Source organism: Aptenodytes patagonicus, chromosome 11 (assembly GCF_965638725.1).
Source record: "Aptenodytes patagonicus chromosome 11, bAptPat1.pri.cur, whole genome shotgun sequence".
NCBI classification, from domain to species: domain Eukaryota; kingdom Metazoa; phylum Chordata; class Aves; order Sphenisciformes; family Spheniscidae; genus Aptenodytes; species Aptenodytes patagonicus.
Window position 1 is genome coordinate 4,257,074 of NC_134959.1, and position 17,765 is coordinate 4,274,838.

Here is a 17,765-nt window from a genome sequence, read left to right on the forward strand (position 1 = left end):
TTCAAAATGGTTTGGCTGCATCTTCAAACCCAACAAATTTTCACTGAAGTGGGTCAGATGTTAGTTTGACCCCCACCCTTAAGTGCTCAGCAGCAACACTATAATATCAACCCAACGTTTGCAGATAAAGCACTGCAATGTCTCTTGGTGCATAAGTGTATCTCTTTGTGGTTAAAAGCCAATTCTTCTCCCTGCAGTACAATCTACAAAACAGCTTGATGTGTCTCTGCTCTGAAGATGCATCACCAGGAAATGCCAGAATTCAAGACAAAGGAAGATCACTTCCAGTGATCCTGGACACAAGTTTTGTATCTTACTGGAGCCTTGCAACTCCTAGGATAGGGCGACAACAGCCACTCAAGCACCTCTGAAAGCAGCACATCAGTGACTGTTACAGAGGTAGTGATCTGTACTAAAAAGCATCATGAACCTACACCACAGCCAGACCCAGCAAGATACAAAACATTTCACTGGCATCACTATCTGGAGAAGAAACTGAATCTCCATTAAGAACTACTCTCTTTCTGCACTGCAAATCTCCTTTTGCCACAGAAAATTTCAGCCAATGTTCCCAGTAATTACTTGATTGAAAAATCTGATCACTTACATTTAATTAGCACAACAAAATTACTCCTATCTGTGGCATGCTTGCTCTTTTCAGGAACCTTAATGAGATGCCCTCTGGAATGCTTATAATTGAAGGAGAAAATGGACGTCAGGTTTCTAAAAATGAAGGTCTTCAGGCACTATAGGTCATAAATGTCAATGTATGTGAGAAGAAAATATTTCATTTTGGTGCATGGTCCACACTGCACATAGCTATGATGAAAGATTCATATCCCTACATTAACATTTTACCTGTAAGGTACTGGACAGCCAGAGAGCTCATTCCCTTCCACTGAAGTTGGACTCTGTGATTCTTCACAGAAGAATCAGCTGGTATTTGGTGCTAAGGGGCAACAAGTCAGGGATGGACCTGAAATTGGCAGTGAAAGAGGGGGGTATCAGTGAGACTGTCATCTCTAGAACTGCCCAAAGGAGACCAAGACAGCAATACTTCGTGTTAGCAGAGTATGGCCCTTTCTTTTCTCCTCATACTGCCTTAGCTGCAGTAGCATTGAGGCAAGGAGCAGCTCAGACAACCTCACACTAATAAAGACTTTCTCTTTTCAGTAGGAATTCCTCCTGGTCCTTTGGCACTCAATTGAAACAATTCCACAGCCCGATTTTTCTGTCCTGTGCAGACGCCCATCAGAAATAACGGGATTCAGGATTCAGTGGTCCTCATGAAAATTTTATCAAGGCAGAGTTAGAACTGGAAGCTGCAGTTTTAAAGTCAAGTCTCTTTTTGAGCTCCACCCTTCCTTACCTCTCCTATCTTGTAGTCTTTTCCCACACTCAATTTAAAATGTCCCCATATATAAAATACCAAAATTCAAATAGCTTTATAAAGTTACTGCACTTTTTTGCTCTTGTACAATCACGCATTTCTCTTGGTGAATTTAATTATTGCATTTAATGGACTGCTACCAAATGAATTGTACACATGCTGGTCATGTGGATCACATACATATTTTTAGGCATGTGCTGGTCATGGATTCTTTGATCAACATCTCCAAAGACTGAATCTACCAGAGGACAGATGGCTGTGTGAAGCAAAACATATCTTAGTAGTTTCTTTTAAGGCTCACCTGTCAACAATGAGAGTGTCTATAATTAGTTGACTTTTCTACTAGTAAAATGTCTGATTTTGTACGACTTGTCCTTTTCCTTACAGAACTATTGGTTCCACTAAAGATAACAAAGTATAATCTTATAATCTCTTCACTGTCCTCTTACAGGTTGTTCCTTGAGCACAGTTCCTCTTGTCCTGGCCCTAGAGATGCCAATAAGCAATACGATACATTACCATGAATTACAAAGCAGTTGTTATTAGGCCGCTGATACTGCCATGCATTGTCACACTTTGGCATTGTTTCTGACTGCTTTCTGCTGCTGAAAGCTTAGCAAATCTAAAGGAAGAACAGTGTAACATCCTTCTCCTTCCAGCACCTCAGCAGTTTTGGAAAGGGCTTTTGTCTTTGTGGTCATTGACCATCAGCAAGCCTTTCCCTTCTAAAATATAGATTACAAAAGCTTTTCTTCTCTCCGTCACAAAGGGTTTAGTAGCAATGCTAAGGAAGTAACATTCTGAAGTGTCTGTGTACAAGAATGAAGTGGGAGAGTGAGGAGGAAAGAGACAGTGAAAGGGTAATGTACGAAATATGGTAATATCCCTCATACCTCCATCTCTTACCTTGCTCACCTTCCTCTGGTCCGACCTCCTAAAATGAAATCTGTCTACTCTTAATGAATCCCTGCTTGTCTTTCTCTTCCCTCACGTGGCCCAAAAGATCTGAAGTGCCCAGGGAACTACTCCTTTATCAGTTCTGATGGCAGGTAACAGCAAGCTAATCAACGACTGAAAATGCAAAACACAGGATAAATTACCAGAGGGGAATAACTACCGCAAAAATAATTTCCTTTTGTAACAGGAGTTAACTTCATGTGAGAACTACTCATACAAAAGCTATTTGTTTTAGTTGCTGAAGAATAATCTGAAAACAGCACAGAGAATTGTTTCTGGTTTAATACAAATCACTTTCACATTTATTCTAGACCTGGTTTTGCTGTTTCCATAATTTGTGGTTTATCCAGTTAAATATTCACGAGTCATGATATTGAACATTTACTTTTCCCTTGACAGTTGTTTTCTGAGCACAGTTCTTTGTTTAATATGTCCTGACCTCATGTATATTTGACAGCCTCTAAGGAGCGTTATTCCTCTGGAAGTAATAAATGAGTTCTATTTGTTACATTTTTATATTTTCTCAAGAATTTCTGCCATGAGCAACTCAGGTTGCAATTGAGATATTAAAATTTCATTCTCAAGATTTCATTGTAAGTCTTTGGCTTGAATAAAAGCAATATATATCTGTGATTTTACGTGCTGAGTATCTTAAGATCCATAAACTCAGCACACTCAAATGAGGGAGCAGGCAAGAACAGTTGCAACAGTTTCAGTGCACAATCATTGTATGAATAATACTCAGAACTACCACAATTATCTGAAAGTCATCAGGGAGCCCAAATAAGATCTGATGGTCAAAGCAATTAAAGTATAGTTGCTATTTGTTGCCTCATAGAATACACAGACATAACAATATAATCTTTTCTAAATTGTTACCACTGAGCTAATGCACCAGAATTCTACCAGGAACATGGTCCTCTGGAAGAGCTGCTATTTAAAAGACGTAAATATAAGACCACAACTCTTTGAAGTCATTACAGAATCCACAACAGTGTTTTTAGCAAGAACAGGGTCTTTTGCAAAAACATCTGTCTTTGCAAAAATTGCCTTTGGGAAATTTTATTCTGCCTTTTTAAACTTGTATTTCATTAGATGCCTCCCAATCCCTGTGTTATGATTACTGGAAAGGATGCCTAACAACAAATACACAATTAATTCTGCAGCATTAACCACTTAAGGTGATTTTGGCATTAACTGGCACAAAAAATAAGCTGTTAAATTAACAGCCTTTTTTTCAAGTGGTTACTTGATGAGAATTATGTTGAGCCCTAGTCCTGCGTCACCAAAGGAAACAGGAACTGAATCAGACCTAAAGACGCCAATACCTGCAACGTCTATCATGTTTCCACAAAGGCAAAGTTCATTTTCAGTTCTGTGGAAAACTGAAGATGTGCCTGCTTTTGTACAAAGCCTGACCATGACTTACTGCTATATGAGGTCCAACCATTCTACTTTGGAATTACATATCCCCGCATTTTAAAGGAGTTTCAATAACAATTTTTAAATTAATCTTTGCAAATTTCCCTTGATTTTAAAGAAAACAACAGGCTCTTTGTAAATTTTTAAGGTCCTCCTTCTCTGTATACTTTAAATTAAGACTGTCAGTAAAAAGCTAGCAAGAAAATTCAGCCTTCTACAGCTCCATTCATTTTAGTAATCTCTGAACATTACTGTGAAAGGATCATTAATCCTACCAGTCCTCCTTGCATAGCATTTTCTTTCAGTCCAGTCTCAAAAAGGAGACAAAACCCTGCAAATTTTAAGTCAGTCATTGTTTAACTATGCCGTGCTAGGAAGCAAATGAATAATGAAAATGTTTTATCCCACCATGAAAAAAAATTCCTAAAGTTATGAGAACAAGTGTGCAGCCATTTGACACTTATTAAAAACCTTAATGGCCTGAGGAATCATTTTGTTAGTCAGATCTGACTCCCTGCATAACAAGGGCCGTTATACCAGTTTAGTGGACACACATGTTAAATGATATGTCAAAACCATCTAGGGCTTGCCCATACCCTAAAATGGAACATGGTATTGGGCTGTTTGAGCTAGAAAATGCACCAGCTGAATCTATAAAGTGCCCCATCTAAACTTGCCACAATTGGTAATGGTATGGTCACGGTTCCAAAGTGCTGAAGTCAAATCACTAACGTCTCACTCTCAAGGTCAAGCTGCAACAGAACTATCTACAAGAAAAAAGCCGGAGAATCAGGCCAATCCATATTTTTTCTTGTTAAATGATGGAGAACCAATAAAGGCACGTGCATTGTCACCTGCTGAAACTCCTGGAGGACTGCTGCATAGAGTGGGCCTTGGGCTGTATGTCTTCTGTGGGAGGCATCTAGCTACAGGCTGTAGCCTTGCACCCCGGTCAGGAGGCTAGAGAGTCAGAAATGGCCTCCAATATCTTGATATGTCAAGCAGCTTCCTGAGAGCTCCCCCCTTTTCTGCACTACCTAAGAACAGCAAATACTAAGAAGATAACGGGACACAGCAATTTAGTTTTACCAGAAGAACACGTAATAGAATAAAGATCACCCTCAGCTGGGAGCAAGATGACACAAGCACGCACACCAGACCTCTCCTGCTCTGCGCGTGTCTCTCCCCACTGTGTCTGCATCTGCTGGACTCATTGCAGAAAGCCACAATTGCCTGACTGAGCAACACACGGTGCACACGGGAGAGAGTCCATGTCAGTGAGCACCGTGTGGTCTCCCTGTAGTTACATGTTCAAACATGTGCTGGGGAAGACACGGTCCCCGGACAGACACTGCTATGCCACATCCTTTGGGGTCTGGAGCGGGCAGGCAGCAGCCACAGCCCGACCCTGTAAGCACCACTACCTGCCATGCGACTCACACCAGCATTCGGGGGAGCTGAGAGATCTATGCTTTGACGTGCACCAAGAGACCAGGTATGACGACCTTTTCAAAACAATAGTTCATGTGATTCAAAATAGCAGTTATAAAAACAACCACCTTTCGTAAACACATCAAACAAATAAACGGGAGTTAATTTCTTAGCATTTTTCAGAACCAGAAGCCGTATTTACTTTTAAACAGACAACAAAATTTCCCCAAACTAGCATTAAGTAGTTTTTTTATTACTACTGCAGTGCTCCAAAAGGCACATAAATAATGCAAACACCCTGCATCTCACATTTGTTACTAGTTATGATATAAAGCAGAGTGTGTCAGTGCATTGTATTGGCTTTCAGGTGAGATGAGACATTTGAAAATCATCTGCTGCTAATGGGAAACGTTATTCATTTACAAATTTATATTCAATGTTTTTGTTAACTTCAGTTTAGATCTTATCTCAGGACACAATAACCCAGCCGTGTAAACATTGACTCACTTCACAAATGGAAACTACAAATGAGTAGTTTTGGTCTAAAAAGCCTATAAACTTACACTTAGGAAATGCTTACCCTGCGTCCATCCCCACCGCAAAAATCCAGTCTACAAAGCTTTACAGTATCTTAAAGACCATGTCACTAATCTGTGGCAGACGTGAATTTAATCTAATGCATGCAACTTTGTTATTTGTACTTTCTTTCATGAAGACAATATGCCACAATAATATATTCCCTTTAATCATCAATCCACTTGCGTAACATTCCCGACTTCCAGCGCTAATCCGTAATGCCACCCTTCCTACAGCGAGCCCCTTTCTGAAGCCAGACTACCTGCACGTATTTGCTGGCCGGGCTTAACTGCTCATTCGCTTTTAAATTAATTGGTAAAAAGGCAGACGGCCTCTTCAGACAGCACCGTTTCTCAGTCTAGAAAAACACATCTGTAATCTCGCCAACTTGCAGTTATTTTTTAAGAGCATAAGCAAAACTATTAAATCTCACTGTGAGGAAAGCTTTTATTCTAAGTGTAAGATTACGTGTAAGCTTAATGCTCTGGGGAAAAAAAAGATGTTTTAATGCCCTGCCTTCCACGCAGCTGTGCCAGCGCTCAGTTTATACGAGGCTTCACCTCCTACGCTGAGTTAGCATGTACCGGGGAGCCCCACAAGCTCCTCACTTTCCGTATCCCGCTGCCTGCGGGGGGCCTGCCACGGCCGTGAAGGGGGCGGAAGGGGAAGAGGCCGCAGTCCAGGCCGGCAGCCTGCGGAGAGGCCGCCTGCAGCCCAGGGGGCCGCGGCCCCCGCCGCCGCGGAGCAGCCTGGCGAGGCGTGGGCGGGCTCCGGCACCCTGCCGGGGGACACCCTCCCCGCCACGGGGGCGGCGGGCAGCCTGGCGACGGGGCTTTCGGTGGATTTCGCCGGCCATCGCCCGGCGCTCCCCTGTCCCCACCCTCGCCCCTCAGGAGCTGAGGCGGCGCGGACTACGCTTCCCAGAATGCCCCTCGGGTCGTCTCTTCTCGCCAGAGGCGGCGGAAGTCGCGAGGCGCGGCCCGGAAGCGCCGCTGCCGTGGAGACGGGAGCCGGGACCCGAGCGCCCGCCGAGCCGACCATGGCCGAGACCGACCCGAAGACCGTGCAGGACCTCACCGCCGTGGTGAGGCCGCCGGGACCGGGTCCGCCGCCGGGACCGGGTCCGCCGCCTCTGGGGGGAGCGGGGAGCGCCGCCCCGGGGCGGCCGCGGGGCGGGGCGGGCGGGCCGCGGCCTCCCTGAGGAGAGGCCCCCGCGGAAGGGGGTGGAAGCCGCCGGCCTCGCCCCGTTCGCGGGCCCTGGCGTTGCCTCCTGGGGCCCGGCGCGGCCGAGGTTGGGTGACCCGCGTCTGCCTGCCGTTGGAGGGGCTGCTGGGCTCGCGGTGTTGCCTGGGCCTTTTTTCCCGGGCCCTACGATAAACCGCTTCCACTGCAGAGCTGTTTCTGCCGAGTCCCCCAGGGACGGCTCGGGTCAGAGCCCGGCTGCAGTCGTGTTTCCCACGGCGGCACTAAAGCCGCTCGCTTACCTGAAGCGCCCCGCTAGTGCCGCCTCGCAGGCTGGCTGTGCTGCCAGCCGGGGCTCCTTGGGTGAGGAGGAGTTACGGGGTCTGGGAGGGGGTTTGGGAGTGCGGAGGGGAAGGCTGCTCTTCCGAAACCGAAAAAAGTGTCATCATGCGATTAAGGCAGGACACTGGAAGCAGCTGCTGTGGGTTTAGTCCTGGTTGTGGAACGCAGGCATTTTCTAGATCTTAAAGTTGTTTACCGTGAGCCTCAGTTCTCCTGTGTGTACACAGATATATATGTAAAAATGTTACTTAAATATGGAATTATACTGCAGAGTTTGTGCACAGTTGAGCTCAGCGATGAAAGAAAACATTGTACTTACCTCATTACATGAGATTATATACTGCAACAACCTCTTTAATGAAAACAAAACAGATTTCTTTCTTTTCTATTAGGTGCAGACATTGCTTCAGCAAATGCAGGACAAATTTCAAACCATGTCTGACCAAATAATTGGAAGAAATATCCTTTTTTAAAGTCAGATAGGTGCTATATACTACAGATGCACAAGTATTTTGCAGTATATTTACCAGTGGGATTTAGAAGATAAATTTAAAGTGACCATAAGTGCTTGAGCAAAGCCGTAATAAAAAACCCCAAACAACAATAATGAAAAAAAATCCTAAAATCCCAACCCAACCATGACTAGATTGCGGTTGTAGTCCTTAACCCCAGTGAACTTGATGACATGAGCTGTCGCATAGATGACCTGGAGAAGAACATAGCAGACCTCATGACGCAAGCGGGAGTGGAAGAATTGGAAGGCGAGAACAAGACCCCTGCTACTAACAAGAGTTAAAGTGAGACAATTGCTTGCTAGCCTTGAAACAAATCCTCAGGTCACCTGAAATTACTGACTTTAAAGTAGATGGACTTTCTCCTTTGATTTGTGAGGTAGTCTGAAATTAATTCAGAGCAGCTCTGTACAGTATAATACAAGAAGCTTTAAAAAGCTGTCCTCAGCAGGCTCCTACTAGCCTCTTCAGCAAGGATGTTTTCTTCGCCAATATTGGGAGGAGAGTTATTCACGTCCATTTAGTTTTGAGGAAGTGCAATAGCTATATTCATCCTCTGTTACTCACTCTGGTGCTCTTAGTAAGATCTGAAATAATGACTGTCTTTGCAGCATGGGAAGAAGAGACGGGGAAAAAATATCAGTAGCAAAGCGAGCTGTTCTCTTCCCTTCTCTCATCATATTTGTGCCTTCTGAAAAGGACACTAATCTCATACACGCTACCAACATCCACTCCGATTTCCATAGCTAGAAAGCTCGTGTGAGCATGGTGCTACTCTTCAATCTTCCACTGCATCCTGTAGACTTCAGCTCCCACTAAGCTCCTAAAGACTGTGGACTTGCTGCTGTGCACCAGGGCTAATGAGTGAGTTACTGTCAATCAGCTGTAAATCCCTCCTGTGTAAGTTCGGAGCTTGCTGGGAGTACATGACTCGCACAAACCGCTGCAAAGCAGCAGGTCCTGACTCGGACAGTGTAAGACAACACTCAGACGTGAGGCAAGGCGTATTCTAGGGCAACGCTCCCTGGAAAATGAAATTTCTTATTGAAAGATAAATGCGATATTATTATATATTCTTCTTATGTAATTTCTTAATTGATAACCTGCCCCTATATTACACAAAAACATCGGAGAAGTAGATGTTTTATCTACTTGGCAAGCAGCAGTTCAAAATCTAGTACAAAAACATGTAAATAAATTCAGGTGATCACGTAGCACCACACACAGCATTTACAACAATTGCTAAAGGCACTGCAGAAGATGGGGGCAATGCAAGAGTGCCAAAACTGTTACAGCATAAACGAGGTGGGTGGGTGTGGTGCGTAATTATAATTATATGAGCACTAAGATTTCACTTCAGTTTGTATAGAATTTGATTTTTGTAATCCATGGAAGGCAACTGGTAAATAAACTACTAGATATATCATGTTAGATTAACTTTTTTTAGGGTGGCTAAGAAAGACATGCCTTAGCCTCTCTTAGGCTTGAAATTCTGAGGTCACGTCTAGAATACTATGCAGCCCGTATAATAGGCATGGGTGTTTGAAACAGGTGTACAACTTGCTTGTTAAGGTACCTATTTTTTGTGATGCTTTGACAAAAATACAAATTATTGTGGGCTTCATTGCCCCCAGTGCCAGTTCCCTTAGCCTGAACCCCACAAATGAAAATTTCTGATGAGCATGATTCTCTTAATTCTTCTCAGTAATATATTTTTTTAAATTATTTTTCCCCAACAGGTTGCCAGTAACTTAAGATGAATCCTGGAAGACTTCTTTCTTTTTCTACAAATCCTTGGAATTACAGAACAGCTTTTTGCAACTACTGTGTGTAAAAGCATTTTTATATTGTTACAGAGCTTGCATTCCTAATGTATATTGTATAGTTAGGGATAGGTTAGTTTATATTTTGATTTGTGTACTGTAATTTCACTTTTTGAATTCTTGTTATGAGGATCAATGAGTTGTGTTATTAAAACACAGATCTTATGGATCGCAACTACTGGGTGTATTTTTTTGTGAAGTCACTTTTTTCTCTCTCATATTTTTCTAGACGTCTCATTTTTGATAGCTAAACATCTAGTGACTCCTGTCAAATGGAAATCTTAACTTGTCCTACGTAACTTTGTGGAGTGAAGCACAAGATTGAAACTTAGCGTTAATCTTAGCTCTAAGCATCAGTCACTCAACTAGTTGAGGACTGTGTGTTGTTTTCTCATAAATGTAATGCGGTGATTTTGGAAACATAAGACACTCCTACTCCTGGTGTCACCTTACCTGTGCGTTCCTAGAACATAAACCAGACATAGAGATTTAACATTGGTGCCATCTGTACACAGTTGGGCAAGCACTGCCATTCAAAATCTGTTACATGTAGACAGACGAGGAACTATTAACTATGAAAAATCTCACTATGGGATTTAAGGTTTTTAATCCTGTAAATCTCCGCTTTGAAAGTGACAGAGCGTCATTTAGCATCACCTTTGAACAACAATTGCGGGTAAAATAGTGATACTGGACAGAATGGGGATGGGATTGCGGGAGTGTCTTTGTGCGGTCTTTCTGTTTAAATCACTGGCTCGTTGTAGTAAACAGTTTGCTGACAAAGCAACGATACACCCAGTAACGAAAAAAGGAGAGAACCCAGTTAGAATTGTAAAGCCTTGCTTCTCTTTGAATAACAGCTAGCCGGAACTCTTCAAAGCATTTGGTTTAGAAAGGTGTTTGCTTTTATAATCATATCCACATTTATGGGCCTGGAGTTTAATGGATTACGTTAGAGTATTTTGGCAATGAAAAGTGTATTTAGAAGAGTCTGTACTATGTCACTTGTGAAGAAAAATGACCGATGTCGGATTTTACTGACAATCGTTGCAATGCTCCTCCAGCTTGAAATATAAATTTAAGAAAGCACTAGTGGCAGTCAGCAGTTACACCTGGACCACACTCAAGACTGCTCTTTGAACGCCACCAGATTAGCGCCTGTGTATTACAAAGGCAATATGACAGGTCATTTTTCAAAACTGAGGGGAAATTGTAATAAAAGCTCATAATAATAGGGGAATTTTGTGAACATAGGAAATGTATCGATATACCTTGTAATACCAGCCTTAGGCTCTTTGTAATGTCATTTAAAAAATCTAATAAACTATTACATTGTCACAAATAGTCAGGTCATATATATTAAAGCAAAATCTAGCATCAGTATACCATTATATGTGAGATTGTATTTCGTTACGAGTTATGGAAAGACTTTAGCACAGCCTCTGCTTACAGAATAGAAGAGAGGCGTGTGCTGTGTAATAAACGGGTGAGCATGAGTCATGCCTTGCCAAATCTGGATTTTCCTAGGTAATGACAATATAGACCAAATTCATAGGCAAGCATATTAAAGCGGAGGATCATTTTGTACGATGTTTACACAACTATAAATTCTCATCTGGCCGCCTTCCTCCTGTAGGAGAAATGGTCGTTCTTGAATTTGCTTGTGCTATCCTATCTACGGCAGTAGTAAGCCTGCTTTCCTGGAGTTTATTTTGTCAGAATAACTTACTGGGAAATTATTTCAGCTTTAAGATTCTAAACACTTTTCAGTAGGGGTAGTTTTCCCTCATAAATTTAACACTTAACTGATTTTGAAAAGTAACAAATCAATTCAAAACAAGCCTTTCGGACAGGAAGGTATTACTTGTAGCTCTTTAAATACTGCATATTTCTGAGAAATATTTTTTATTCTTGCTCCGAACCAGCGATAGAGCTTCTACGTAGAAACAGCACATGCAAGCCAAAGTAGAATCCCTTTTGGCCACAATTTCCTAAAGCGCGGTTAGTTTAATACACACAGCAAAGCAGAAGATGACTGTTCTTAAGTGTTACTTTATATGGATTTGATAACACTTTAACAAAACAATAGCATCCTTGTTTTTTTTCTCGGTATGCTGGTTCACATCTTATCTGATAAATATTTGTCCTTTCCACTGGGCTGCCTCACTCACAAAGAAAAAAAAAGTCTGAGGATCAAGCTCGTGAACAGGGACTGTGTTCCGTACTAGAACAGCAAGCAAGCCGTTCCATATATTAATTTAAATCAAACTATGTAGTGCTGCGTTTTGTTTAGGACCATCCTTTGAGACTGCAGCTTGCTTTTTTTAGTTATTTGTCTCTACGCCAAAGTCTACGTAAGCACTTTCTACTTTAAGAGAAATTTTCTGCTACCTGTCATCACGGTAACATACGCTCGGATTTTATCATTGATGTGTTTACCTCCTACAGTTTATTTTCACAAACGGTTACAGGTTAAATGCACCCTACTCCGATTTCCTTGTACCAGCGGGCACGGCGGATGCTGCATTTTCCTGTTTGCAATTCAAAGCTGGTGTAACTTTGAGCAGACCTGCTGCAATTCATGAGCACAGCAGACCCACGCTGCGGCAGCAGAATAGTCTGCTCTGCCTGTGTGAGCGAGCGTGGGTGTCTGCTCACATCTGCCTCCCGCCTACCTGCAAGAGGGGAGAGGGTTTCTGGTGTAATAGCTGCCGTCTAGGAGGAGGCGAGGTAGATGATGGAAAATGCACTCTCTTGAACTTGCCGCTTCCTTCGTTCTTTCCCGTCCTAGCCCAAGCAGCAAGTAAGGGGATAGCAAAGCTACTTTTTGTAAGTGAGCGTGAGGTATGGAATTACACAGAACGAGTAGACTCTATGGGTCCTGCATTTATGGGGAAAAGGAAGAACAGCTGGGGCTGGAGAAGACAGAACCCCCCCTGCTCCTGTCCAAGTTCCTCAAGCTCTCCATTGTCCCTGCTCTCACCTCTCGCCACTTCTACTCCAAATTTCCGTTACCACCATCCTCTTCAGCCCCAGCTTCTTTTCCACTCTTGACTCTTCAAGGCTCAATTTCAGCTGTTACTGAGGAAAAAGCCATTGTTTCCAAACTGCCTCCAGGTAGCTACTGAGTATAGATGCTCTTTCACAAAAAAATCTACATTAGGAACAGCAAATAGAATCAGCTTTTTTCTATGACAGGAATTATGAGTGACACCATGCAAGTCTTCAACCACAGTTTTCATAGCCAATCGTTAATAGCAGTAGTGTTTTCTGAATGCTAGACTTAAGACCTGAGAACCCAGAAACAAGCTGAAGATCCCAGGAGCTGTGTGGCCTATGCATTTTACACTGGGCAACAGGAATAAATTCGAAACTCCTGTCTCGTCTCGTCTGGTGTCTTAATTCCTATCTTTATAGCAGGAATGATACTCTCTCAGTACAGAGGAATAGTGTTATAATAAATCCATGTTTTGAAACACTTAGGCCCATTGATAAGTGATCCAGAATTACGGTATCCTTAAGAGGATTTTTCATTTAATCTCTGCCCTAAAGACAATGTACAGTAAATAAGACTGCACACAGATAGCTCTTCAACTAATACCATCTGGTCCGTGCGCTAAATGAAGCTGGTTATAGGCTGGAGAGAGACACTAAACTACGACTCGCTGTCTGCAAGAGCTGGTTTCAAAGCCGTCCTCTCCCTGAGTTGAACCCAGGTCTCCCAGATGCCTGGCACGTACCACTGCCTGCATCGCTGCCTGCTTTGGGACGGAGCTCACGAGAAATTACTTGGACTTCATCTTGCAATTCTCACAATCTATTGTTGGCAGTGGAGACAGGGAACATTTGTGCAAATTCATGTTATATCTGGCCTCCTCTAGACTTACTGTCTCAACACTCCCAATAAGGTACCATTGGCTCCTTCCCTTAGGTGGAATGAGGCACGGGGAATTGGTTTGCCTGAGATTACTGTGGGAATCGGTAAGAGACCTCACCCGCCTGTCCTCCAAACGCTGGGGGAGTGCTGAAGTTGCTCACTCGTTCTTCCTCCAAACTTGAAAGCTCACAAAATTCATTCCTTCATATTGTAAACATATTTGACACCGTGCCTTCAAAAAGAAAAAAATTTTGATTCTGTATGGTTTTGCTGTAGAACACCTGTAACCAAGGCCAGAGACACTGTCCATCCTCTCTCTAAAACGACACCTGAGTCTGCAGTTTTCCTGGAGGTTTTCACATGGAATTATTTAATGAAGCATTTTACTTTTCCTCAAGATTAAAACTCTCTAGCAGATACTGCCTTCTAGTGGGCACACTCTCACTAATAGAAGGAACACTACCCAGATTAATTATTCAGTTACCTTTAACGTACAAGTTCAGATGTTAGGACTTTAACGAGCCACGTGCTGTTTTGAAATGTGGTTATTACACAAGACACTGAGGCTTTGTTTACAATTAAGAAAATTAATAGGATACACAAATCCCTTCCTGAGCTTTAAGCTTCACTGTGTTTTGAAAAGACCTGATGCTCACTGAGATTTTTTTTCTGACTCCGATGTAGAGTTAATGAAATCAGGTCATTAGGAAAATACAGCATGGGAATAGAGACTTTACATCATATGAGCACTCCGAGATAAGAATGGCTAAGCAGGTATTGTCTCTCTGAAAAATGCACATGTATTAATAGAAAGTGTTCTTTTATGTCATTTTGCCACAGACCTGACATTTTTATTTATGAAGCTCTTGTAGTTAGATACATATGTAAAAATTTCTTCAGTTTACAAAGCTGCAGAGTATGCAATCCTTGCTCAAGAGATTAAATCCTCTTCGAAATAGCAACTGGAGAAGTGATGGAGTTAAGTGTTTCTCAAGTCTCAGATTCATAGGTGTTAATACAACAAGTCTGGATGGAAGGCCCGTGACCCTTTTATGCAAGCCCCTGTACAGATATGGAAAATGCAGCAAAATAATCTATCCTTTTAAGGGCAAAATGGGGAAAACGGGCAAGGAGCTACCTGAAAAGCGGAGGCAAAAGAGATGAGACAAATTACTTAAGGTTTCACAGCGTATCAGTGGCTGAGCCAGGCCTTAGATTTAAATCTTTCTTAAGCCACCTGCAAAAAACACTTGAGACAGACTATGTAGCACTTGCCTTTCTCCCAGAACAGGTAGGCAGGCAGGTGTACTTGCAAAATCAGAATCTGCTCCTTCACATCTGAATCCCCTTAAGAGTTTAGATCAGAAAAAACCCCACATGCTCCATAGTCTGCTCGTCTTCAGCAAAAGGTATCCCAAATTTTGATGCAGCATAGCGTTCTGTTATATGTAGGTGTCAAGTGGAGAAATGTTTGTCCAAATGCTATCGCATGGCACGTAGGAATATCATCAGCTCAGGCTAGGTGGATTACTGACAAAGACCTGTCTGGTATTCTGCCAGCTGACATGTCCAGTTGCTCGGGCTCAAAGTAATTCACCTGCAGGGCACCTCAGTTTTTACTTACATTCCTCCTCGGTCCAATTCCTCCTTCTCTGAGAATATGGGTTTCCCAATGGATAAAAGTTTCTGATTCCCACACAGCTCTAATAAATATTTCACTGATTTCTGTTGCAGACGTGTTTGGTTTTGAAGACCAGCTCCCTGTCTCTTTAAAGCCTATTAGGGAAGCTTTTTGCATTTTCATAGAATCATAGAATCACTGAGGTTGGAAAAGACCTCTAAGATCATCGAGTCCAACCGTCAACACAAGACCACCATGTCCACTAAACCATGTCCCTGCATATTTTAACCTGCACCACCACACTGGAGGAAGTCACTGAATTCAGCTGTTCTCTATCCACTGACATAGAAATAGCAGTTCCTTAGGAGCAACACAGAAAGGTGTCCAGGAAGTTTTTGTTGGTTCGTTTATTTTCACATGCACTTTGAGAAGTCAGGAGGCCAAGGATATCCAGGACAGATGTTGTGTAGTTTGGGGAAATTAAAGCAACTGATAACACAAAGGAAAGAGAGACCAACGTTAAGACATGAGGCTAGCTGCTAGTTTCTAGGCATTTAAGACTCCGTGTGTGAAGACTGTGTGTGGTAAAGTGTCCACCATGGTCTGAGCTCTGACATATGACACATCCCAGTGGCAATAACAAAGGAGCGTTCGTTAGCTTCCCAAGAGGCTGCTCAACAGCAGAGCAGCAATTCGTTTAGCTTGCCAACTGCTATAAAACAGGAGAAGTTTTGTATCATACAAGTGCCCAATTAAGTTAGACTGTAAGAAGCTGAACCTCAGCCAAATCCTCTCTTCAAGACATGTTCACTCTAAAAAGTATTCTTTAGAGCTAGAAGGCAATTAAAAAAAAAAAAAAAATCAAAGAAAGAGCACTACAATAGTTAAATATCTAAGGCCCAAAAGTGCAAATGTCATTGATCTTTGCAAACAGATTGATTCTGCAAGGATTTTGTTCACTTGTGAAGTACCAGAAAGACGACCCTTCAAGGCTCATCACCAGATCTTTTAGGAAAAAGTATGTGAATTTCTTCCTGGCTCTACAGAGCAGCAAATTTTTAATGTACATGACTGGTCACCAAAGGTAAAACAACCTGAGTGCCTGCTTGCCTAAATTCATGCTGAGAAACACAAGTACAGGGCCTCAGTCACGTTATTATCTTTTAAAAAAATAGTAACCTAGAGCCAACAACTGAAAGAGTGATTGTTAATGAACATTAATGTGATATAAGGGGAGAAAAAACAAACCAAAACCTTACGCTATTTTCAATAAAGCCAGCCTCCTGCTATTGACAGACAAAGCATAAATCAGACCAAATCTTCTTAAAAAAATTAATGGGACTGCAAATGTTAAAATTAATGACAAATGCAATCGACATTTATTAGAAGGGATATCATTGGGATCGCCAACAAGTCAGGCAAAAAATTTAATCAGGTTCTTATCAGAGGGTTACAAATAGATGTGTCATTTTAATAAATTCGACAAGTGTACCATGCAACTGAGAATTGGGTGCATCTTAAAAGACAATTAACTGTAGATCTTTGAACAGGATTCACTGCTCTGGAAATTCTTTGCAAGTCCTTTTTCCAAATTATTAGTGTTGTCCGGTCGTATGAGAAGGTACAGAATTGTGCTCTTCTTCATGAGTAGCCCCAATTCTCACCTTTTTAACTGAACATTTTAATAAAAAATGTATTCAGAACCAGTACAGAATCCATAAGCAAGAGCTCTTAATTCTTTGACTGTTGCAGGTGGCAGTGGAGGAGATGATTGGGGTACCTTTGATAATACGGTTTTAAATGTTCTTAATTTTATTTTTATACAAGGTCTTCACATTAACATTGGTTTTCTTTCAGGTCAGAACCACTTTTAAATAAAAATCAAGAGAGCAGTTTAAGACTTTACTACTGAGCAACTGCGGAAGCGAGTATGACCACGAAGTTTCAGTTGCTTCACAGAGATCCCAGACATGCTCAAGGCCTTCCCCCCCACACCCCCACTAAAGACACTGTTTGGGACCCGAGGTGTTTGACAAACTAGATTGTTAGTGCCACTCATTAGCAAGAAATGTACTAAATTGAAGCCCTTGAAGGAAAGGTCTGTCGCTTGCACAATAAAGCTCTTGTTTAAATTCCATTTTGAGCACTTCTAGAACAACAGGCAGCAGTAAACAATATTTAGCAGAATGACACCATCTGCTTTTTTTTTTTTTTTGCACCATCTTTCCGGTGTTTGAAGCAAGGATTTGGTTATAAATACTGACAATTGGCACTATAAATTATGATTTTCTGCTCTCTGAATAGTCGGGAGCAAAACCAAATAAAGTGCAGATTTAAACCTCAGTTTTCACACATTATTGAGCTTGTGCGATGTGTTTCCAGATTAACCCGCTCCTGCCTCATGTTCATGGGAGGGGATATGGACACTGCTGAAGTACATTTACTGAGGTTTGTAATTGGTTCTGCATTCGGTTGGGCCACCTGGAACTAGGGATAGGGTTCTGCTTCGTGGAGATAACGAGATGAATGGCTGAAGAGGAGCAAGACAAACCAGTCACCTTTGCGTCTTTATTTGGAGGCCTTTTATGTCCCAGTGCTGTTCCTTCTAAGGCTTGGACTAGCAGAAGTGTCC

The 17,765-nt window shown here is 42.2% G+C and overlaps 2 protein-coding genes across 2 annotated transcripts in view; one reads left to right on the forward strand and one right to left on the reverse strand.

Moving 5' to 3' along the window:
* LOC143165540 (uncharacterized) overlaps positions 1–7,316 on the reverse strand; it is a 126,369-nt gene extending 119,053 nt beyond the window's left edge. Inside the window, exon 1 of the mRNA XM_076349040.1 lies at positions 7,261–7,316. The gene's annotated coding sequence lies outside the window, so the exon portion shown is untranslated. The remainder of the gene's footprint in view (positions 1–7,260) is intronic.
* On the forward strand, positions 6,736–9,810 carry HSBP1 (heat shock factor binding protein 1). Its single transcript, XM_076349043.1, has 4 exons — positions 6,736–6,860; positions 7,693–7,759; positions 7,978–8,097; positions 9,552–9,810. The coding sequence occupies exons 1-3, from the start codon at positions 6,816–6,818 to the stop codon at positions 8,094–8,096; spliced, it is 231 nt and encodes a 76-aa protein (XP_076205158.1). The 5' UTR covers positions 6,736–6,815; the 3' UTR covers position 8,097; positions 9,552–9,810.
* Positions 9,811–17,765: the final 7,955 nt, after the last annotated feature.

What these genes read in the sequence shown, in the direction of transcription:
- HSBP1 (XM_076349043.1), top strand. Translation starts at nt 6,816, where the DNA reads ATGGCCGAGACCGACCCGAAGACCGTGCAGGACCTCACCGCCGTG. An exon ending in TGCAGGACCTCACCGCCGTG is followed by an intron (nt 6,861 to 7,692) that starts GTGAGGCCGCCG and finishes CTTTTCTATTAG; the next exon opens with GTGCAGACATTGCTTCAGCA. An exon ending in TGACCAAATAATTGGAAGAA is followed by an intron (nt 7,760 to 7,977) that starts ATATCCTTTTTT and finishes ACCCCAGTGAAC; the next exon opens with TTGATGACATGAGCTGTCGC.